Below are 24286 nucleotides of genomic sequence, written 5' to 3'. Positions count from 1 at the left end.
CGACGACCGTATTAAAGTGCAGGTGCTAACTGAGTTACCTAGCCAGATGCCAGTCTAAAGCAATAAGCGATAACTGACATGTAGTCGGGGCTCGCACCCAAGTTTACGATCAACCTCTGGGAACCTGAAATAAAATGACACACATCAATGTGACGTCACTCTATAGCCAGTGCCAAAATAGAAACAAAACCCAGACTGACTAATCTGCGGTCTTTTGTTTTTGTTTAGTGCAACCTTGGATAAAAGTCAAAGGTCATCCTGCATAGGGGTTTGCATAGATTTGCTGACTTGACACTTTGAGAATTTGTTATACTTGTTGAACAAATTATGATTTGCTTGCACACGGCACCATTATGATTCCACTCTTCCCTTAACATAGAACATGCGTTTTCCAAAAGTGTTTATTAGTATTTAACATGTCACCTGTCAAGTCTGTATGACTAATTTTGTTGAAGTCAATGTTGACTAAATTCAATTTTCAGTGTAAACAGTTTTACAAAGAACTGTCAGTGTTTACAGTAAAATAAGTACACATTATTACCAAGACTGTGTATGGCCCTCTACTTATTCTAGCTAAACGTTGCGTCATCGAGACATATCTGGCTTTATTGTCACTCAAACTTCACTTTGATCTTTGCGTTCTGCCGAGTTTTTCCCAGCTTGTTCTAGCTTTGCATCATCCAAAATTGTGACATTTCCCTCAAACTTCACTTTCAAGATTTATGCAGTACATGATGTAATGAAATAAAACCCATGTTTCTGTAACATGAAAACATGGCCCGAGGCAGTTCAATCCCAGGATCATCAACCCTCGCCACCCTTTCTTTCGTAGTCACGGTACTACACCCACGTCAAAAAAAAGTAACCCGGTCTTTTTCCCCCGATCCCCGCACCTCTCCTCCCTCCGTACCGACCAGAGCTCCTACGCTGCCCACACATTTCTCTGAACGAGCCCCACATGATCATGATGGAGTTCAACTTGCAGGTCGTTGCCTCGAGGCGACACTCGAGATGCAACCCAGAGGGGGCAATGGGCACTCTAAAACAGCCCACTAGGGGTACTGGGTATAAAGCACCCCGGAACCCAAGCCTCGGTAATGACCACATGAAGCCAGACAAAATATTAATGGCTCCCTTGTTGCCCAACGTCATAGGTGCTAGGGTTTGAGCTTTGGCTTAGGCTATGCCAGTTCGAGAATAGTGTTTTCATTACGGGGCTTCAAAATAATCACATGGAGCCTGATCCCCCAAAACCCGTGGTTTCGCAAACGGTCATAGAGCTACTTCGGTTTCTTGCTTTATGGTTTAACGCACTACTTCAAATAGCTTCACTGGGTCTAATGTTAAGAAGGCGCCACTCAAGCAAACCATGAAGCTATTGTTATTCTGTTCAAAACTATCTTGTGATTACATCTTCATCGTGGTTGTTTCCATTTGCGAATAATTTCTTCTTACTGCAATTTGGACCATCGCAGATGAACATTGTAAAGAAGGTAAGATGACGGTGGGGGGGGGGGGCTGGTATTAAGTGGATTTGTGCTCAACAAATGACCCAAAATGGAAATAGGATCTCGTTTTCTGATAATGTGTCAAGTTTAGTCACAAATAACTTCGTTTATGTAAACACTCTCCAATTTCTCTCGTATTTACTGCGAATATCATAATCGCTACGGGTCAATGATGGGCCACATCTGAACGTTGGTGTCGCTACAGACAGTCAGTGTGTACAATACCTCATTCACGCACAGAGTGTCACAAAAACGAAATTATTCCTTTTAGTTTTTACCGCGTTCATTATCGATATCGGTAAATCGATAATAACGAAAAAACTAAAAGGATCTTGCCGTATTCCAAATCGATTCTTATGGATTGAGTTGACGAACAAGTTGAACCGTCTATACATGGGCCCAATTTCATAAAACTGTTTGCTTTGATGATAACCACATTTTTCGTGCTTACGGTAGTAGAACAATTTACTAAGGTGTCAATGTATAACACATGGTAGCAGGACAATTGGGCGGCCATCTTGCACGTTCATATTGACTTGCATTGTGACGTCATTCATTTTCGTGCAGTAAGCACCGAAGCAATGTGCTTTTTGTGTGCTGCAGCGCCATGAAATGGAAATACTTGATAAAATACAGTAAGCACACAATTGGCCATTAAGCAGCTCTATGAAATTGGGCCCAGCACTGACACTTCTCTAAAGTGTAGAGAAATATAGAGTAAATTGTGGAAGGGCGGTGCTTGGGAATGGGGGGGGGTGTTGTCAGTGTTGCCACCAAACAAAGGCAGTCTGCGATTGTCGCGTGTACATTCGCGCAAGTCCACCGTGTCAATATTAATGCGAATTTTTGTTTAAAGGTCATAAATGCAATAATCCTTGGTTATAATGCCAAGGTTCTGAATAGGTCTGAACACCTGACTGATTGAAGCTCAGTTTGATGCTATCATTCTGATGAATGAATGGAGAGGGGCTGTTCAGACTTTGATTATGTGAAAGGTGTAATTTTAGCCCGTTAGTGACGAATGGAAGGGCGGATTTGACTTTTGTTGGAACGAGGAAACGTATCTGCTGAACAAAAGGTTGTTCTTTTCAGTTATTTAATGGCGGTTGATGACGGTCAAATATGGAGCCATAACGTGTCTGCTGAGTAAACTGATATTTACTTATAAAAAACAAACAATATTTGGGAAAATAGGATCTCGACCTTTTACACCTGGGCTAAGAAGTCTGGCCGTTCAGGAAATACACCAAAATAAAGATGCAATATAAAGATACGACCAAAAACTCAAAAAAGCGTGTACAATCATGGACAATTTAATTTACAGAATGTTGGCTTACATTACACTTTGAAGCTTTGCAGAGAGACTACCACCGCGTCCGCATTAACTGTTTACAATGTTAATCTTGGCCAAATTGGGAATCCGTTAAAGGCAGTGGACACATTGGTAATTGTCAAAGACTAGCCTTCACGGTTGGTGTATGTATCTCAACATATGCATAAAATAACAAACATGTGATTATTTGAGCTCAATCGGTCATCGAAATTGCGATAATAATGAAAGAAAAAACACCCTTGCCACACAAGTTGTGTGCGTTTAGATGGTTGATTTCGAGACCTCAAGTTCTAAATCTAAAGTCGATCTCGAAGTTAAATTCGCGGAAAATTACTTCTTTCTCGAAAACTATGGCACTTCAGAGGGAGCAACTTCTCACAATGTTTTATACCATCAACCTCTCCCCACTACTCGTCACCAAGAAAGGTTTTGCCCTCAGATCGCCACATCTGGGACGGGGAGTAAGGGAAACGAGGGAGCTTTGCAGCGTTTGTCCATGTGGGTAAACAACTTTTCAAATAGTATTTGTATCTGTCAAAGGTTGTCAGATAACCAGGGGCTTGAAGCGAGGCTCCAAATGGGTTTTAAAGGAGAGACGGCAAAGGCTAGGGAGCTAGATCGCCAACGAGAAATAAATGTCACCCCAGGCGTCGATTTCCCCAAACTCTTCCTAACTTAGGATTAATCTTAGGCCTTGCCCTGTAACTAAGTTAGGAGCCGCATGCATTCTGTGCGCATTTCGTAAACACCATCATGAAGGTCACCAGATGTGCATGACGTGTTTTAACAACTACGTGCTATTAAATTCGCCATGGCCCACGTAAAGAAATAAATCCACACGGCTTGTTTGTGACTGGGAAGCCATCTATCCCTCCCTACCAATAGCTAATTAGAAACCTTTTCTGAAACACGCCAAATTGTTGACCTTTTGGCGCATTTTGTTTTTGTCAGGGCAGTTAGTGTGGGATGTACAGAGTCGTTAGCGACCAAATAGAGTTGATGAGCATGTTGGGTCCGACCAGAAACGAACATTCATCTTTAGGTCCAGATAGCTCCATAGGTACACGATTGGCTACAGTCCGATTTTGCCCCCCCCCCCCAAAAAAAAAATCCAAAAAAACAAAAAAAACAAAACAAAAAATTCCTTTGGTCCGACACCGTTACGAACAAGTCTCTACATTATGTGGACCTCTGTTAGTACACATAGTGATTCAAGTCCCTTAAAATGTGGACCTCTGTTGGTCCACATAGTGTTTCAAGTCCATACATTATGTGGACCTCTGTTGGTACACATAGTGATTCAAGTCCCTACATAATGTGGATCTCTGTTGGTCCACAAAGTGTTTCAAGTCCATACATTATGTGGATCTCTGTTGGTACACATAGTGTTTCAAGTCCATACATTTTGTGGACCTCTGTTGGTCCACATAGTGTTTCAAGTCCCTACATTATGTGGATCTCTGTTGGTCCACATAGTGTTCAAGTCCATACATTATGTGGATCTCTGTTGGTACACATAGTGTTTCAAGTCCATACCTTATATGGAACCTCTGTTGGTCCACATGGTGTTTCAAGTCCCTACATTATGTGGATCTCTGTTGGTCCACATAGTGTTCAAGTTCCTACATTATGTGGATCTCTGTTGGTCAAAGTGTTTCAAGTTTATACATTATGTGGACCTCTGTTGGTCCACATAGTGTTTCAAGTCCATACATTTTGTGGACCTCTGTTGGTCCACATGGTGTTTCAAGTCCCTACATTATGTGGATCTCTGTTGGTCCACATAGTGTTTCAAGTCCCTACATTATGTGGATCTCTGTTGGTCCAAATAGTGTCTCAAGTTCCTATATTATGTTGACCTCTGTTAATCCACATAGTGTGTCAAGTCCATACATTATGTGGATCTCTGTTGGTCCACATAGTGTTTCAAGTCCCTACATTATGTGGATCTCTGTTGGTCCACATAGTGTGTCAAGTTCCTACATTATGTGGACCTCTGTTGGTCCACAAAGTGTTTCAAGTCCATACATTATGTGGACCTCTGTTGGTACACATATTGTTTCAAGTCCATACATTATGTGGACCTCTGTTGGTCCACATGGTGTTTCAAGTCCCTACATTATGTGGATTTCTGTTGGTCCACATAGTGTGTCAAGTTCCTACATTATGTGGACCTCTGTTGGTCCACAAAGTGTTTCAAGTCCATACATTATGTGGACCTCTGTTGGTCCACATGGTGTTTCAAGTCCCTACATTATGTGGATCTCTGTTGGTCCACATAGTGTTTCAAGTCCCTACATTATGTGAATTTATGTTGGTCCACATAGTGTGTCAAGTTCCTACATTATGTTAAACCTCTGTTGGTCCACATAGTGTTTCAAGTCCCTACACTATGTGGATCTCTGTTGGTCCACATAGTGTTTCAAGTCCCAACATTATGTTGATCTCTGTTGGTCCACATAGTGTTTCAAGTCCCTACATTATGTGGATCTCTGTTAGTCCACATAGTGTTTCAAGTCCATACATTATGTGGACCTCTGTTGGTACACATAGTGTTTCAAGTCCCTACATTATGTGGATCTCTGTTGGTCCACATAGTGTTTCAAGTCCCTACATTATGTGGATCTCTGTTGGTCCACATAGTGTGTCAAGTTCCTACATTATGTGGATCTCTGTTGGTCCACATAGTGTGTCAAGTTCCTACATTATGTGGATCTCTGTTGGTCCACATAGTGTGTCAAGTCCCTACACTATGTGGACCTCTGTTGGTCCACATGGTGTTTCAAGTCCCTACATTATGTGGATCTCTGTTGGTCCACATAGTGTGTCAAGTTCCTACATTATGTGGATCTATGTTGGTCCACATAGTGTGTCAAGTCCATACATTATGTGGACCTCTGTTGGTCCACATTGTGTTTCAAGTCCCTACATTATGTGGATCTCTGTTGGTCCACATAGTGTTTCAAGTCCCTACATAATGTGGATCTCTGTTGGTCCACATAGTGTTCAAGTTCCTACGTTATGTGGACCTCTGTTGGTCCACATAGTGTTTCAAGTCCCTACATAATGTGGATCTCTGTTGGTCCACATAGTGTGTCAAGTTCCTACATTATGTGGACCTCTGTTGGTCCACATAGTGTATTAGGTCCCTGCATTATGTGGATCTCTTTTGTTCTCAGGTCCACACTTTGTATGGAAGCTTTAAAACCATGTTTATGCCGAGGTACGTTTTATGCTCAATCCGCTGAATGTACCCTATAATAGCCCCCCGCCCCCACTGTGTCCTGTGTGCTTCTCCGGATCTCAAGAATTCTCATTGGTTTATAAAGGGATCTACTTCAGTACATTAACCAAATAAATATGAATAGATAACATCATGATCGTCATAATATAGAAGAAGATCACAACATCTGTTCTTTATAAGTCATTGCTCATCAAGATAACAACATTAAACATGATTTATTCACCGATTTGACATTTAGGATGTGATTTGTTTTATAAAGGGCACGTCCTTGCTCTGTAATGAAACAACAAATTATTGCCATGCACTTTTAACAATTGTAATCACTGCACCACCTGCGGGGCAGTGAATTTGGACGCAAGGGGGCGCTCTTGCAGAAACACAAGAATCCACAAAAATACAGCAACGGCAAAAGACACATTGTGTTAGTTTTGATAATTACGGGAAGTGTTGTTTGTTTGTTTGTTTGTTTGTTTGTTTGTTTGTTTGTTTGTTTGTTTGTTTGTTTGTTTGTTTGTTTGTTTGTTTGTTTGTTTGTTTGTTTGTTTGTTTGTTTGTTTGTTTGTTTGTTTGTTTGTTTGTTTGTTTGTTTGTTTGTTTGTTTGTTGTTTGTTTGTTTGTTTTGTTTGTTTGTTTGTTTGTTTGTTTGTTTGTTTGTTTGTTTGTTTGTTTGTTTGTTTGTTTGTTTGTTTGTTTGTTTGTTTGTTTGTTTGTTTGTTTGTTTGTTTGTTTGTTTGTTGTTTGTTTGTTTGTTTGTTTGTTTGTTTGTTTGTTTGTTTGTTTGTTTGTTTGTTTGTTTGTTTGTTTGTTTGTTTGTTTGTTTGTTTGTTTGTTTGTTTGTTTGTTTGTTTGTTTGTTTGTTTGTTTGTTTGTTTGTTTGTTTGTTTGTTTGTTTGTTTGTTTGTTGTTTGTTTGTTTGTTTGTTTGTTTGTTTGTGTTTGTTTGTTTGTTTGTTTGTTTGTTTGTTTGTTTGTTTGTTTGTTTGTTTGTTTGTTTGTTTGTTTGTTTGTTTGTTTGTTTGTTTGTTGTTTGTTTGTTTGTTTGTTTGTTTGTTTGTTTGTTTGTTTGTTTGTTTGTTTGTTTGTTTGTTTGTTTGTTTGTTTGTTTGTTTGTTTGTTTGTTTGTTTGTTTGTTTGTTTGTTTGTTTGTTTGTTTGTTTGTTTGTTTGTGGTTGGGGTGGTTTGGTTGGGGTGGTTGGGGTGGTTGCGGTGGTTGGTGTGGTTGCGGTGGTTGGGGTGGTTGGGGTGGTTGGGGTGGTTGGGGTGGTCGGGGTAGTCGGGGTGGTTGGGGTGGTCGGGGTGGTCGGGGTGGTCGGGGTTGGGCTGATGGTTTTTGTAGGTATCCACATTCAAACCGGAGACCTTTAACAAAAGGGAAAATAGGTCCACGGTTGCTTCCACAAAGAAAAGCATTGCGGTCCACGGTTGCTATCACAAAGAGTTGAACAAAGGAGGGTCCACGATTGCGAGTGTTTACACAAATGTGTGTGTTTGTTCGTTGGTCGGGATGTTTGCTTGTTTGCTGCTACTTTTAATCACATTTCAATGCAGGAAAACCGTACATCCCAAGTATGTTTTGTTTTACTAAACCTGTAGTTCTCTGAATAACAATGATTTTGTTTACGCCAGTCATTGCGCTTATGTCATCATACACCTGGGCCGAATTTCATAGAGCTGCTGAGCACAACAATTTGCTTAGCATGAAATTTCTTCCATGATAAAAACAGGATTACCATCCAAATTTCCACGTGATTTTCAGGAAAAGCAAACAACAACTTAATACCATATGCAACAAATTGTTGTGCTGTCTACGAAAACTTTGCCCTATTCAAGCTGAATACTCGACATTCTCATTGGTCTGAAATGCGCGGGTCCTTTATGCGCAGCTGGCGTGGGCCTTGCGCACCTGGAGCTAAATACAGTCCTGTTCAAACACTTTTGCCGCACGGTGATTGACTGACCAAATAAAACCACATATAAAGCACCCACGATGTGTCTCCTGATAAAACAAAATGGAAGAGTTCAAATTACAGAGGGCTTTAAATTGACAAGTATTAGTCAAAATAGTTGCTTCAGTAATACTCCGTTTTGCGTTCAGATGTGTATTTTTCAAACCCACAACAGCACTTAATATCATCGATTCCAGGAACTTTGAATTACATGCTGATAATTTTTGATTGCGCGTACAGAGAAAAAAAAACCGTCCCCGTCTCCAGCCAGAAGCCCGCCATGTTTGTTGTGTCAACAAGGTAAAGGGTATCCATCTCTCTCCCCACCAAGCAATTAACCTTCTGACGTGGGCTGTAGGAAAACATAATACCACTGCTGCGATATTTACTGAAGATGGAGGGGAGAACGGTGCTCTATCAACCCGGAGTCCACGCCGAGGGCCCCCCGCGCGCTGGGCTCGCGTGCCGCGAGATATTTGGCCCGGTCTTGCTGGAAGGGGTTTGGCTGCCGTTGGATTTGATGCCCTAATTTGACATTTTTATGATGATGCCTGGGACATGAAACCTTTTAAGATTTTAAAGCTAGCTGGTGAGGCTTCGTATTTTGATGAGGTGAAAGGACTTTGATGCTGATGACTGATGGCAAGTTTTAATATCTTGAAGATTAGCTTTTTTAACGATTTTGTTTTGTTTGTTTGTTTGTTGGGGAGGATGGGAGTGCTTGTTTGTTTGATTTTGTTTGTTGATGTTTGTTTTGTGTTTGTTTGGAATTGTTTATTTGTTTGTTTTGGTTATTGGGGTGTTTGTTTGTTTGCTTGTTTTGGTTGCTTGTATGTTTCATTAAAGTGCAATCAAAGAATGGGTGTGGGCATCACAGCTTCCATATAAAAAAAACTGTTTGAATGTTTTACTCTAAAGGAAACGTTAGAATTGGTTTTGCTAGCAAAAGAGTTGCTGGCAGTGTAAGCACTTTATGTAATCCACCATATACAGAAAATGACAAACCTGTAGAAGTTCGAGATCGATCGGCCATCTGGGTCACGAGAGAATGGTGAAAAACTGATTACAAATTTGGCATTGCATTGATGCCAAAAACAAAAAATGAATAAAACGCTAACTGAGCGATTAACTCCAAATGCAAAATAAGATAATTTTTCCCATTAAATATAACGTTTTAGACAAAAATATTTATAGGGAATAATGTTTTCCACTATCATCATCATTAGACCGTGTAAGTTTTATGTAAATCTGTGATCTTTACGATTTTTGTATCTTATCAATTCTGTAACGTTCCTTTATCTTTTGACAACATTCTAGTTATCGGCTTGTGTCTCTGGAGGATTTCATTACACACTACTACACACGAGTTGAATACAGTGAATTAAATTCACTAAAGCACAACTCGCTGTTGAGGTCTACAACTCGCCCCTAAATACACTGCTCATTTAACTCATGTCAGTATACACCCGATTAATTTCAGAGACCCCCCCCCCCTCATCCCCTCCTCTTTCTACAGTCTCATCTACAAGACGTTAAAGGTCACGGAGGCATTCGATTACGCGCGAAGCCACACACCAGCGGAAAAGAAAGTAATAATTGACCGTGTTTATAATGTCGAGCGTACCACCGTGGGGCAAGCCGGCTCGCCCATCGCGCCTCCTCCTCCCCGCGCCTGGCGACGCCGATCGAGAGACCAAGGGAACAACCCAGTGGAAATGTCAGGGACACGTCAAACGGCGCATGAATGCCTCACAAAACACAGGTCTGATCTACATATGAAGGAAAACGTGCTTCTAAGCAATTTGTCCCATTGTACTCCTTCTTTCATCTCTCACTCTCTTTTTTTCTCCCGCGTCTTGGTTGGCGAGCAATGTCTTCTTGACATTTAGGGTCTAATTTCCCTACCAACCCGGGTGATCTAAATTTCAACGCCTATAGGTGACCTTTACGAAATCCGCCTCGACCCTTTTTATTTTGGCGCGGAGACGCCACGCAAAGAGCAGCACTCTCAACGAACCAACCACATCCCTCCGAGAGAAAAAAAAAGAGAAAGAGAAAAGAAACACCGAGACACAGTAGTGATTCTTCTTCATTCATTTACAGAACCGGTGACATTTCCCGGTCTCTAAAATCAATGGATTGTAAGATTTGCTTTAGTCGGGATTCCCTGGCCTTTTATGGGCTGAAATCTGGGCCGTTCACAATCCCTTAGAGAAGCTAGGGCATTGTGTTCCTGCCGTATTCTTGTTCGATTGAATTTGATACACGCAACTCGTCCGATATTCGTGAAATGGAGACGTTTTCAGAAAGGTCAACTCACGTCTCGCGAGACTGCATTGGAATTTTGATGACGACAGAGGGCGCTATACAGCTTGCGCGGGCATGATGAACGGGTAGCTATTTTTTTTCTTCTGTTGTTTATAACTTGCCAACCTCGAAAATTGTACTGATTTTTGTTTAGGGTCCTTTTTGGGGATCGATTTAGAAGAAGACAACTTACTATCACATTGAATAAAAACATTAACTTCACTTATCATCAATAAGGCTAAGATTTGCTTTGATTTCAAGAGAATGCGAACTTTGACAATATTTTCGAGTATTTTGCTTTCTGGTTGATGTGTGGAAGATTGGCATGGTGCATCCAGAGAGCGAATAGGATGGCGCCCTCTATAGCTGGATAAGTGTCAGTAAAATGCAACACTTGTTTACAACAGGTACTGCGCAACTTTTGTAAACACAACGACAATCATAACGACTTCTCCACAAGTCTACCGCTGTTACGATTGAACAAACTTATTATCAATTAATTGACCTTCAATTCCTTCTCAGGCAATCGAACTACCTATGGTTACAGCTGAATGGTTTGATTAAACACGTAAACCTTGAGGGTTTTATTCTCCTACACCACCCCTAATGTGGATGGCAGCCTTCGGGTGGATTTATGATTAGTTTATAGTTCATGATAATATAATAGACCCATAAGAACAAGTTTCCCCCCCCCCCCACCCTCCATAATGTTAGGGTCAAAACACAATAATTATAGAATCAGCGAGGGTGCGGTCAAAGGTCTCAAATCAGACACAAACAGATAGGCCAGCGTTCACTAAATAAGCAACCCAGGGCATGAACTGGAAAGAACCAGCAAAAACCAGATATGTATTTAGAGAGTGGCACCACAAACGGAACATTATTTCTTTGGTTGTGGTTGCATGGTACGCCATTTTCGGTCCAACTGCAGCACATGAGTTTATACTCGAAATAATTATGGCTTATTATTGCAAACGACTCTCTCAAATAAACTACGTCTTGTGGTAAAACTGGAAGTGAGGTTTTTAATATTTTTGTGGATTGTCTGAAAACTTTACACTTTCGGAAGTTTTCCAAACGTTGTTATACATGACAAAAGAACAATTTGTTTGTTATTATCCTTACACCGATGTTTACTAAAATTATAGTTTCCACAGTTCTTTGGAACGAAATCCATAGGCAAAGCACTAGGGTAGAATTCGAACCCACGACATTTGCATTGCTAGAGCAGATGTCTTACCACCGCCGCTGTTTGGTCTCTCAGGGCCCACACTTTTTTAATCTCAAGTTTTTAAGGGAATCGTTTGTGTGTGCACGATCTCCCTCGCTGATAAACTGTTTAATTTATTTCTCTTTGGGAAAATCTCCTCTGGCAAAGTGAAGTAAAAGGCCCCTTAAAGACAGTGGACGCCTTTGGTAATATTGTCAAAGACCAGAATTCTCACTAAGTGTATCTCAACATAATTATGCATGCAATAACAAACCTGTGAATAATATTTTGACTCAATTGGTCGTCGAAGTTGCGGGATAACAATGGAAGGAAAAAAACACCCTAGTCGCTAGTCTTACTCAAGGCAGTCGAATTATTTACTCCGAAAATGTGTGTAACCACATCGCAAGACACGACGCCTCCTGTACGCTATCCGCATGCGTCGGCCTACGGCCTCCGCATGCGGGTAAGTGGTACGAGTGCGGATGACTTTTGCACAGTAGTCGTACGGTGGGCGTTGAGCGATGTGACAGTGTACGGTTGGGTCGTGCGGTGCGATTATACACACTACGCTGTGGGTTTACAGCGGCGTCTTTTCGGAGTGAATAATGCGACTGCCTTGAGCAAGGCTACCTTGTCGCACAAGTTGCGTGCTTTCAGATGTTCGAAATCGATTCAAATACTTTTTAGTGAGAAATAACTTCTTTCTCAAAAAACTACGACAGTGAGCATTTCTAGAGCCATTTCACTTCGGAGTAATTTTGGTTATAAGATACAAGTCTGTATCAGAAGAAAATTTGAATCTACGAAACGTTACTGTCTGAATAGCCTCTCAGATTTTTTTTCCCAATTATTCATTAAACATGAATATAAACTCTCCGGATTTTCGCATGAACAGCTCTTTTAAAGGCACTTGACACTATTAGTAATATTACTCAAAACAATTGTTGTTAGCATTAAACTTACTCAATGGAGAGTTGTTGATAGTATAAAACATTGTGAGAAACAGCTCCCTCTGAAGTAACATAGTTTTTGCAAAATAAGTAATTTCCCACTAAAATATTTGAATTGAATTCGAGACCTCAGATGAGGTCTCGAAAGGTATCTGCAAGCATACAAATTCGTGTGACAAGGGAGCATTTTTCTTCCATTATTCTCTCGCAACTTCGACGACCAATGAGTCCAAATTTTCACAGGTTTGTTATTTTTTATAAGAATAATGTTGAGATACACCGAGTGAAATACTAGTCTTTGACATTACCAACAAATTAAAAGTCCAATGCCTTTAAAGGAGCAATCCCAAACAGCAACAGTTTGAGATATTTCAAGGTTCTCCTTTAAGCACTACCAATTATAATATAACATCAATGATTAATGATCATGGATGTGTTATCATTACGCCCACCTCCAGTGTTTGAACCAGATCTCACTAAAATCAAATGTTTTTCCTCTCAGCCTCGTTTTTGTTTACACGGTTTTGTAAATGAGAAAACACAATTTCTGCACCATGACTAAGCTTTTTACGTGATATTCCCAAGAGCCGTTTTTCAACAACGGCTCATTAAAGACAGTGGATACTATTGGTAGTTGGTCTTCTCACTTGGTGTATTTTAGCATATGCATAAAATAACAAACCTGTGAAAATTTGAGCTCAATCGGTTGTCAAAGTTGCGAGATAATAATGACAGAAATAAAACAAAACCTGCTTTCATATGCTTAATTTCGAGGCCTCGAATTGTAAACCTGATCCCTGAGGATTTGAGGTCTCGAAATCAAACTCGTGGAAAATTACTTCTTTCTCGAAAACTACGTGACTTCAGAGAGAGCCGTTTCTCACAATGTTTTTTTTACTACCAACCTCTCCCCATTACTCATTACCAAGGTAGGTTTTATGCTAATAATTAATTTGAGTAATTACCAATAGTGTCCACTGCCTTTAAGTTTGTTAACTGGTGGATTCTGTCATTCGTTTTCTAATGTGGGCGTGGTTTGGGGAAACTAGGGGCGGATAAGGCTCAGGCGTCATAAATGACAGTTTCTGTGTCGCAAGGTTCTACAATTAAAGCCATTTGACACTTTTGGTAAACAGTTTTGTCCAAAGGCACACACTTCGTGTATCACAACTTATAATATATACAAATGAAACAAACCTGTGAAATTTAGGCTCAATCGGTCATCGGAGTCGGGAGAAACTAACGGGAAAATCCACCCTTGTTTCCGGACGTTTCGCCGTGTCTGACATGTGTTTAAAATAAATCCGTAATTCTCGATATCGAGAATTGATAATTGTTTTAATGTTTTCTCAATAAGTAAAGCATTTCATGGAATAATATTATTTTAAGAGAAGTCTTTCACCTTTACCTCGTGTAAACCCTGCTGGTTATTTGTAACTCTGTGAAATTTTTTTTTATTCCGAAAGTGTCCATGGCTTTAAAATAACGCTGTAATGAGTCACCGTCAAACACGGTTGATGTAATGGAGTCGGAAGGTGTAGGCGGAGTCTGATGAAGTGAAGGGGGCAGACTCAATAACAGAAAACCTTACCAAAAAAGGATCTTGTCACGTGGGTCCAACCTCCCCTTATCAAACTCCGCCCTCAACTAGGTTTCAATCGTAACTTATATAAATTAACTTCATAGGTTTTGAAGCGTTGCATGGTTGGTGTGGATATAGGGGGAAAACTACAAATAAATAGTAAACTTGCGGGTGCAACCATGTGTAAATCTCCTTTCTGGAAGTGTTGGCTCTGAAAAATAGCCAGTCTCGACGTTTCGAACAGTATACTCTGCTCGTCTTCAGGATAAAAATGTTGATGAAGGTGGAAATCAATTAATTAACTCACCCGTTGTTTTTTCCACATTGTCCGGTGTCGTTAGAGACGGGGCCCGATATAAGTCACACTTTGCACACGGCTGAATATTGCCAACGTGTCAATGCCCTATCGCCTCTTCCCAATGTCCGCTCAGCCATCCACACTGCAGACAAGTCGGCCTTGAAACGCACCGAGGCAGAGAGCCAACCCGACCCATCCGTCCCCGGTGCTTCCCCGGTTGTGCCACGCCTCTCTCCCCAATGCCACCCTTCCCCCGTGGTGGCATCGTCCCGGGTGTTTCTCCATGCCAGTCCCCCTAACCCTAAACCAATCCAGCAGTTTTCCCGGGCATAGAGTGTGAGACTGCATTATATGGCAATCTCTAGCAGTCGTCCATGTTGTTTGTCATCTCACCAACGACGTGTCATCATCATCCAGATCGAAGAGAAAAGAGAAAGAAAAAAAAAACGCGGGGGTGGACATCACAGCCGGCGAGTCGAGACATTAAAGGAGAAATTGTTGCCTTAAGAATTATACCCCGCTTAACCACTCTATTGACAACAAAAATGTCAAGGTATTCACCTTGGATTATGCCACCTGACCTTTGACCCCACTTATAGAAGAAAGATCTTCTTTCAGTACTTCGAGAATAATGATATGCAAACAAAGGAGTGACGATGTACCCACGTGTGACCCTTGTAGCAGAGTTTTTCCTAAACTTCTAATTCTATATTATAGCTGGGTGCCTTTGACAAAGGATGTGCTGTAGACCATGTGACCTTTGACCTTGTACATTCTTGGCAGAAACAACACTGGTCATATTTTCAGATTTTTTTTAAATTTGAGTCATAATTTCATATAGATTCAAAAGTTAAATAACATCTGTGTACAAATAATGCCTGTCGAACGCCGATGCTTTGTGGGCTGCTACCTCAACATCAAACATCGTCTGTAAGGGACCAATTGTTAGGCAACACTTGTCCCATACCATTTTATGGTTGCTACAGCAACCGCTAATTCTTCTTTTCTCAAAACAAATCCATGCATAACTTGGTTACGCTGTTATACTGCAATTTGAAGAGCTTGAGGTGCAACCAATGCTTATTAAAAATGTGTTGAACCATTGTCCATATACCGTGCCTGATGTGGAGCTGAGGGTCACTAGTGTCGCCCCCCCCCCCCCGCCCCCTCATGATCCTATACTTCATTCAATACACTGTTTTCCTCTGGTAAAAAATTCCCGCCCCCGAATCCTCCCAAGAATTCTTGAGATTCCAACAACACAATGAAGACACAAGAGTGGGGGGGGGGGGGGTCCACCGTGCCCCAAATCTAGCACCAAGTTCTTTCAACCTAAACACTTTTATTATAAAAGGGTTCGTAATGAACAGATTCCCTCAAGATTATTAAGAGCGGGATTCGAACCAACGACCATGCAGGATTGACGCGCCGGTGCTCTACCAACTGAGCTACCCTTTTAGCCTTAATGTTGGTTTAGCCTGCTTAACAATATTTAAAGCAATGTTTTGTAATGTTTAAAAAAAGTACCTGGATTAAATCAATTCACGGTAACGCCACTGACTCGTTGACCACTGGCTGTCTTTTTAACAGCGACGGTTGTCGCTTTAAGCGTTCGCGAGATCCTCTTTTTGAAGAAAACAACCTTTAGTATTCAACCTGAAGAAATCGTGTTTTTCTCCTTGATAATTCTTGGCTTGCACACAAATCTTGTTATTGAACATTCTTTTGCGAACTCTTTTATCATGGAATGGTTTTAAAAAAATCGCAACTGGGCCTAATTTTATAAAACATATAAGCAGCCGTTTTATGCATACGAGTAACGAACCGTCCCTTAAAGACACTGGACTCGATTGGTAATCGTCAAAGACTCAACATATGCATAAAATAACACACCTGTGAAAATTTGAGCTCAATTGGTCGTCGAAGTTGCGAGATAATCATGAAAGAAAAAACACCCTTGTCACATGAAGTTGTTTGTTCTCAGATTTCGAGACCCCAAAATCAAATTCTGAGGTCTCGAAATCAAATTCGTGGAAAATTACTTCGCTCTTGAAAACTAACGCTACTTCAGAGGGAGCCGTTTCTCACAATGTTTTATACTATCAACAGCTCCCCATTACTCGTTACCAAGTAAGGTTTTGTGCTGATAATTATTTTGAGTAATTACCAATAGTGTCCACTGCCTTTAAAGCTGTTTACCGTAAGCGAGGGTAAATGCTGGCTAACCCGCAGTAAACTCACGAGTGATGTTACAATGCAAAGTCACGGTGACCGTCCATGAGCGTCGATAAATTTTCTGCTTCATCATATTATTGTGAAATACGTTTATGTTCACGCATATTTTCTACTACTAGCAAAAACATTTGCTTACGGGTAGTTATCTTTATGAAATTAATGAAATATGGGGCCTGGACGGTACAGTGATGTCTTACAAAACAAATGACGTAACCTTGTGTTTATTTCAATGACGTAAGGAATACATTTATCGTATACTAAAATTGTTTGATACTTATTATTAAGCCAGTTGTTTAACATGTTTTGATTTTATGATAATATTGGATTATTACTTTTTCCTGAATGACGTAATGCTGGTACAAACCACGTACGTCAGAAATACCAACTCCACGGATCAAGAGAAATCCATCAAGATGGCATGGAGCTTAATATGTTTTGCTACAAGAATTTCCTTAAAAGCAGTGGACACTACTGGTATTACTCAAAATAATTATCATCAAAAAACCTTTCTTGATTACCAGTATTGGGGAGAGGTTGATATTATAAAACATTGTGAGAAACAGCTCCCTCTGAAGTGACGTAGTTTTCGAGAAAGATGTAATTTTCCACGAATTTGATTTCGAGACCTCAAGTTAAGAACTTGAGGTCTCGAAATCAAGCATGAGAAAGCACACAACTTCCTGTGACAAGTGTTTTTTTCTTCTTTCTTTATTATCTCGCAACTTCTACAACCGATTGAGCTCAAATTTTCACAGGTTTGTTATTTTATGCATATGTTGAGATACACCAAGTGAGAAGACTGGTCTTTGACAATTACCAATAGTGTCCACTGTCTTTAAAGTACCACTGTCTTTCGGTACCTTTGATGTCAAAAAATCTCACGTTAAGGTAAGAAGTTCTGCATCTGGTGACCTCTGACCCCACGATGTATAATAGCAAAAGCTTGGTTTTACGGGGTTGGTTTGAATGGGCCATATTTTTGACCGCGTGAGGGCGCTCTCAATCACTTCCGGGGGTATATTCATTCATACGCAAAACAGTTTTTAAAGATTGGAACACATTATAACCACAGACATCTAATCCATCACAGACAATAAGACTTTAAAAGGAGCCGTTATAATCCACCTCTAAAGCAAATTGAAACTACGGCGCAACAAAAGTGACAGAACGCCTATTAATTTGTGCAGGGCGAATCGCGTGTACCCCCGGAAGTGATCAAAATACTATTTATAGCGCCCCCGCGCGGTCAAAAATAAGGGGCATTACACGTGATGGATAATGCTGCACTATCTTTGGAGCCAACTCGGTACTAAATAAAAAATTCCAACACATTAAAAACCACCCTACGAGATGTAAACAACCTTTTATAAACACAAGACAATAATCTTTTTTTGCATTAGGAATTGCTGGTCGGTTCAAATAGTAACCCGCAATTATTTAATGTTTTTAAAATGTTGCATTGTACTTGCTTACGAATATAATTATAAGCACTTGCATTGTACTTGCTTATGTGACCTGAAAATGTTTTATTATATTAAATTCTTGCATTTGATTTGCATTGTACCTGATAAAGATCCATTTTGGGTCCACACTAGACTTGACTCAAGTCCCAATCCCGTGGTGGTATTCTGCATTCCCCAACCTGTTCCGCAGGCGGGACCGCAATATCTACATTTTGACGGCGGCGGGTATGCTTATGGACCTCCCGCACGAGAACGGGACTTGAATCAAGTCTAGGTCCAATAGACCCCCTTGCGTATGACGCCACACTATATAAAAAAGCGCCCGCTGTATTTATCCGCAGACAGGCACTGGATTCACAAAACCAATGATTTCATTGGATACACTAATTTCATTGGATAAACGTGCAGTGACGTAAACAAGCTTTCCATATTTACGATTTGATTGGTCCGAGTCGATGTTTGTCGGCTGCACTCGGTCGCCTAAAAGCACTGCAGCATAGTGCATTGTACACTTGCGTAATGCAATAAGTTGTTATGTACAAACATAACATTGTAGGATTTGATTGCGAATCTCCACGTGAGATGCGAGGTCAAAGGTCCATTTGAAAGGATCCTGACGTAGAGGCAGGTTATTGACGTCATTCGAGCCTCTAAGCTTAATCATTGGACAGCTAGAAATCAGCACGTGTATTCACCGTGCTATAGCGTATTCGCCTACGCAAGGGGATCTATTTACCCACTAAGGTTGTGTGGATTTTTACAATTAATCAACGCTACTAACTGCACCAATATATTCCGAACCTAAACTAGAAACATCAACCGAAGTTGCATCAGACGAAGTTGCTGCATCCGTCAAAGTCATTTCAGTGGTTGTGACGTTCTTTGCTGTGTCCTGGATTTTGATTGGCTTAGCAGTGGTGATCTTTGCCGAACGGACCAATCCGTAGCGGCGACAGCTACCGAACCAGCCGTACTCCACACAGCCGGTGGATTGACTGAGTTCAAAGCACGAGAGACCTAGAAGATTGAAGAACCATTTGGAGACGACCTTGGCCTTTGGGGTCCCAGCATCTTGGAGACATTTGTATAATCTGTTACGGATAAAAGTAAACTACAAATCAAAACTATTGATTTGCTATTTATTATGTTAACACATCTGGGGAAATCAGGTATTTTTGTGTTAGCCAATAGAAGTGTTTCCCGAATGACCTTTATACAAGTCGATTTCCTTCTGGCATACCGTAATTCAAAAGGGAGTGACACCTATAAGTACGATACCCTTAAACTAGCAAATACTATTATGGCCCTTTTCGAATCCACGACTTCAGCTCCAGATTCGGCTCAGGATAGCTTGGCCCCGCTGTTGTTCAACAATTATTGCGCGTGTTTGCGTACGCGCTCAGGGCTTCAGACGAGAGGACGGAGTCTGAAGCCGAAGCCGTGGTTTCGAAAAGGGTCTATGTAAACCTAATCGTACAACCTTATTCCCAGATGTAAAAGCCCATGGGCGAGTAAGTCCAAGGACGGGATCGAGAAAAAGAGTAAAGTTCACGCACTGGTACAGTTAATTCACGTCGAAAAAAATGAGTCTTGGTTGAAAATGAGGAAAGGGGAAACTTTTCATTGAGTCCTCACTTGTAAACAGTTTTACTTTTTTGATATTCGGAATGGTCAATTGGTTTGGTAGGAGAGGAGAGATGTTTACATACTTTAAAACGTGATCACCCATCAAAATAGTTCGCTAGTGGCCCAATTCCATAGAGCTGCTTAAAGCACAAAGGGGCCAAGTATAACACAAGAATTACGCTTGCCAGATTAAGGTCAGCAGCCAAACAACCATGACACGTGCACATTTTTGTGAATGGTATCCTGCTAAATTCTGCTCAGAAGACAAAATCGTATATTTTATGTTTAAGAAACTCTATGAAATTGGTCCCACCATGTCTCTGTGGCGTCTTAAGCAAATCACATTTCCACATTTCCATATAGATAAAAAAGGAACTCGACTGCAAATCAATATTTTTGGGGAAATGACTATAAAATTACACTTTCACAAGAGTAGTGAAACTAGATAGACAATTTGTAGTAGGCTTGCAATACTTGGGCACTTTACACCAACAGCGAAACGAGAAAACCGGGTGTGTTGAAAATTGGGGCATTTGGCACCTTTCAAAATTCAGATGGCTTTTAAATTGTGCTACTTCGGAAATAAATAATTGAAATAACACGATTGTGAAGAATTGGGATTAGTTGTACTCTTTTTTTTAATTTTGACCAGGTGGTCTTCTTCGATATTAACTTCTTTCCAATGGGACCGATCTTTGCCAAAGGGTAAAGGGGTCCGGAAGGGTGCCTCACGGGACGCTACGCTTGGGAGGTAGGGTGAGAGTGCATCATGCTTTAAACTTTCTGGTGTCTGTGGGGACATATAAACTGTGATAAAAAATGTAAAAAAAATCATCAAAAATATTTAAAGCCTCTTAGCCTCTTGAATGCAGTCAAACATACTTTTGGACTACACTTCAGAGTTATTCTCATTTTTTTTTGCATGTCAGCCGTAAACCGACTTGCTACCAATTTCATTTAGCACTTCTCCACTTCTTAAGTGAAAATAGGAACATCCATCTTTGCGATTGTTTTACTCATTTCTCAAAAACTACAGCACCTCAACAAGTAATATTTGAAGGGAAGCTTTCTATCATCTTCAAACTGTGTTAGTTAAATGCAAATCTATGGACACTTTGCTGGTGTTTTGGTTTTTTTTTTACAAAACGTACCCAGACCCTATTAAGGCACCATGCAACCCTTCTTTGTGACCCGTCTTTCTACACATTATTCTTACCTTTTATCGCACTCACAGTCACTGATAGAGTACAGCCGATGGTTGAAGATGCCGTATTTGGAAGCCCACCTCTCGATCATGTTGGGGCAGTGGTCATGCTCCCGGCAGCAATAATCCGCGGCCTTATCCTCCCCAAGATTCTCGTACTGTTCGGCCTCACTGCCCGGTCCGCACCACAGCGTCCCTGGTATGGTCAAGATCGACCGTTTGTCGCGCCGTTGGACGGGTAACTTTCTGCTCTGCGTCTCACCCTCTGTGGTCTTGCTCGCCAGCTTTGCCCTCTCCCCTCGCTTGACACTGTAGTCAGCTTTCCCTTCCTTGTTGCTAGCACTGATGATGGACTCAACAGTATCAAGATGCAATGCCTCCTCTGTGATCTCATGATTCTCAGACTGATTCTTCGCTAAAAGCGTCTCCGAAGTTCTTCGAACGGAACGCAAAAGGCCCGTGGTTGAAGATGGATTGAAGTCGGGTGAGGTTTCACCACCGTGTCCTGGTGGTCGTTCCCCCGCAAGGATCTCTACTTGCTCGGTTATGGTCTCATCTTCTGAGACCCCGGAATCTTGAACTGGAGGGCTCCGATCTTCAATACTGTGCCCGACGGTACCTTGGTGCTTCGACTCCACCACGGGCTCGGTGACGGCGATGTTGTCGGTCCAATCGGCCGGTTGTCCACGCCCAACTACCCCTCTCGAACCGCGCTCTCGATTTCCAAACGCGTGCACACTTCGCAATGAAAGCAAAGGTGACAGAAGCACACAAAGTAGATACAAAAATCTACAAGACATTTTTTATAGATATCAAGTTTACTTTTTGTGCGAGAGAAGAAGAAAACAAGACAGTTAACCCGTCGACCAACCAACAACAAGCGACCTAAACCACCCAATCCAACTTCTTTTATAGCACGCAGTGGGCCATTCCATTGGTCCTTTGGGGTTCTGGACAGATGTTAAAAGCCATTTTATTTACCGGATAACCGTTCCAAGTATCTGATTTCATTATAAGTACAAGTACAAATCATTACCCCTACAATACTCGACCATTCTTTTATTGTCAGCCCAGTTCATATTTCCTACGAGTGCGAAGGCGATTACGGATTTTTACGTCACAGCTACATTTTCGCTGCGAATATTTCTCAGGAGTTGAACACAGTATGAACGGGGCTGTATGCGAGTACTTTGAAAGGCGCTATGCTATAACCCTTTCAACCATGCATCACATCTTTTTTATTAATCAGTCCCTAAAAACGTATCCTTTTTTAATTAAACCTCATGCTTAAAAAGAGTACAAAATACAAATACAAGTTTTCCGAATTCCAAAAATCTACTTCGCGGTAGTAGAAAACAACTTTAAAGCCAGACAAGTTCTCAAAAAACATTTATAAACCTGGCAATACACACAAGGTGTTACCGCAAACAAAACAATTGATACCTCACCATGCCATGCCTCAACACACCATAAATTGGTTTGCTTTGTTTTCGTCCAATAATGCCATTGTTTCTTTTTCCAAAATCATTCAAAGTATTCATGGATTTCCACTGCACGACTGACATGTTGAAACTGGAAAAATTGGTGCGTTCGATTAGCTTCCCCACCCAGGTCGACCCAGGGGGAAACATGTCCCTTCGTACGCACGCCAACTCATACACCCGCCAACCCGACACCAATATTGGTCAACTCGTGCGCACACAAATTCGTACGCACGCCAAGTCGTACCACACACGAACTCGTACGCAGGTGTATTTCTACGTGTTCACAGGAAAACAACTGTTTCACGAAAGCTAAGCATGCTGACAGCGGCAACTATTAGTTCGAAATTAATTCGTAACAACCATAATGGTTCCCCCTAATGCGTTCAAATAGCTTTGACGTCATTCTCTGGGCTCAACCGGGTGCAAGTCCCAAGTGGAATGGGTTACTTGAACCGATAATCGCTCCACGCTTTTTGGTTTCCTCATTGGAGTCATTAATTGAAGAAGACAATACACCGTGCCAATCTGACTCATGTACAACTCCAATCGAGCCATGTAGTAGTCTAAGTCCCCCATCCAAAATGAAGACAAACACAAATGATGCAACTGCTCACTCATCAAGGAGCAATGAGTAGTATGTTAAAGGAACACGTTGCCTTGAATCGGACGAGTTGGTCTATAAAAAGCGTTTGTAACCGTTTGTTATAAAATGCATATGGTTAGAAAGATATTGTAAAAGTAGAATACAATGATCTACACAAATATGCCTCACTATTGGGCAAGATAGAAATGGTACGGGCGAGAAGGAAGTGGTACGGGCGAGAAGGAAGTGGTACGGGCGAGATAGAAGTGGTATGGGCGAGATAGAAGAGGTATGGGTGAGAAGGAAGTCGGACTAAGGCCTACTAGATAGACGTCGATCGTACCAACGGGTTTTCAGCAAGAAGGAATATTTGTTTCACAATGTCCCTTTATAGACAGCTTCTACGTGTTTACAGGAAAACAACTGTTTCAAGAAAGCTTTGCATGCTGACAGCGGAAACTATTAATTCGAAATTATCTCGTAACAACCATAATGGTTCCCACAGATGTATTCGAATAGCTTTGACGTCATTCTTGTGGCTCACCAGGGCCCAATTTCATAGAGCTGCTAAGCACACAAATTTTGCTTAGCATGAAATTTCTTTCTTGATAAAAACAGGATTACCAACCAAATGTCCACGTGATTTTCAGGATAAGCAAACAACAGCTGAATACCAGTAACAAGAAATATGCAACAAATGGAAACTTTGTTGGTAATCCTGTTTTTATCAAGGAAGAAATTTCATGCCTAGAAAATGTTTGTGCTAAGCAGCTCTAGGGCCCAATTTCATGGCTCTGCTAACCACAGAATTATGCGCTTACGGAACCCTTGCAACACACAATTCTATAATACGTAAGCGCATAATTCCGCGGTAATCAGAGCCATGAAACTGGGCACTGGTTGCACGCCCCAAGTATTATACCCTGCATGTCGAGCGGGTCACTTTGCGCTGACGGCGTCACGACAAAAACCTTTATCAGTGGTCTGCACTTTTTTTTTTTTAATTCAGCGAATCATTATCCCCAAAGTATGGTAACACTAGTGCGGGTGGTGGGTTTGCGGATCGCGCAGCGCATTTTGGGGAGGAGGTTGACCCAAGCTTGAATGATATAGATTTGGAGATCAATGGCATACGATGAGATATTAAAGTATTTTATTTGTCTGCACCATAACAGATACAAGCTTCCATTGGCTATAAAACTTCAAGTAAATACCCCAAAGAAAACTGAATGTACTTATATTTAAAAATGAATAATTATAGGCCTACTATTAAAACAAGCTATCATAAAAAAAAAAATTGTTAGGTAAAAC

The 24286-nt window shown here is 41.1% G+C and overlaps 1 protein-coding gene across 1 annotated transcript; it reads right to left on the bottom strand.

Annotated features, from left to right (window-relative positions):
- Positions 1–17806: 17806 nt before the first annotated feature.
- Positions 17807–22269, bottom strand: LOC117297848. The gene is made up of 2 exons (XM_033781012.1): positions 20921–22269; positions 17807–19169 (listed from the first exon to the last, which is right to left on the bottom strand). Exons 1-2 carry the CDS (start codon positions 21706–21708, stop codon positions 18842–18844), a joined length of 1116 nt encoding a protein of 371 aa, XP_033636903.1. The 5' UTR covers positions 21709–22269; the 3' UTR covers positions 17807–18841.
- Between the last annotated feature and the right edge of the window lie 2017 nt (positions 22270–24286).

Source organism: Asterias rubens, chromosome 12 (assembly GCF_902459465.1).
Source record: "Asterias rubens chromosome 12, eAstRub1.3, whole genome shotgun sequence".
In the NCBI taxonomy this organism is placed as follows: domain Eukaryota; kingdom Metazoa; phylum Echinodermata; class Asteroidea; order Forcipulatida; family Asteriidae; genus Asterias; species Asterias rubens.
The sequence above is the reverse complement of the archived record's forward strand: the minus strand, read 5'-3'. Positions and strand labels throughout refer to the sequence as shown.

Bases quoted from the DNA above. Each gene is read 5' to 3' on its own strand.
- LOC117297848 (XM_033781012.1), bottom strand. From the start codon at position 21,708: ATGTCTTGTAGATTTTTGTATCTACTTTGTGTGCTTCTGTCACCTTTG. The intron at 19,170-20,920 runs GTAAGAATAATG...TATCCGTAACAG, and splicing joins GACTGTGAGTGCGATAAAAG to ATTATACAAATGTCTCCAAG.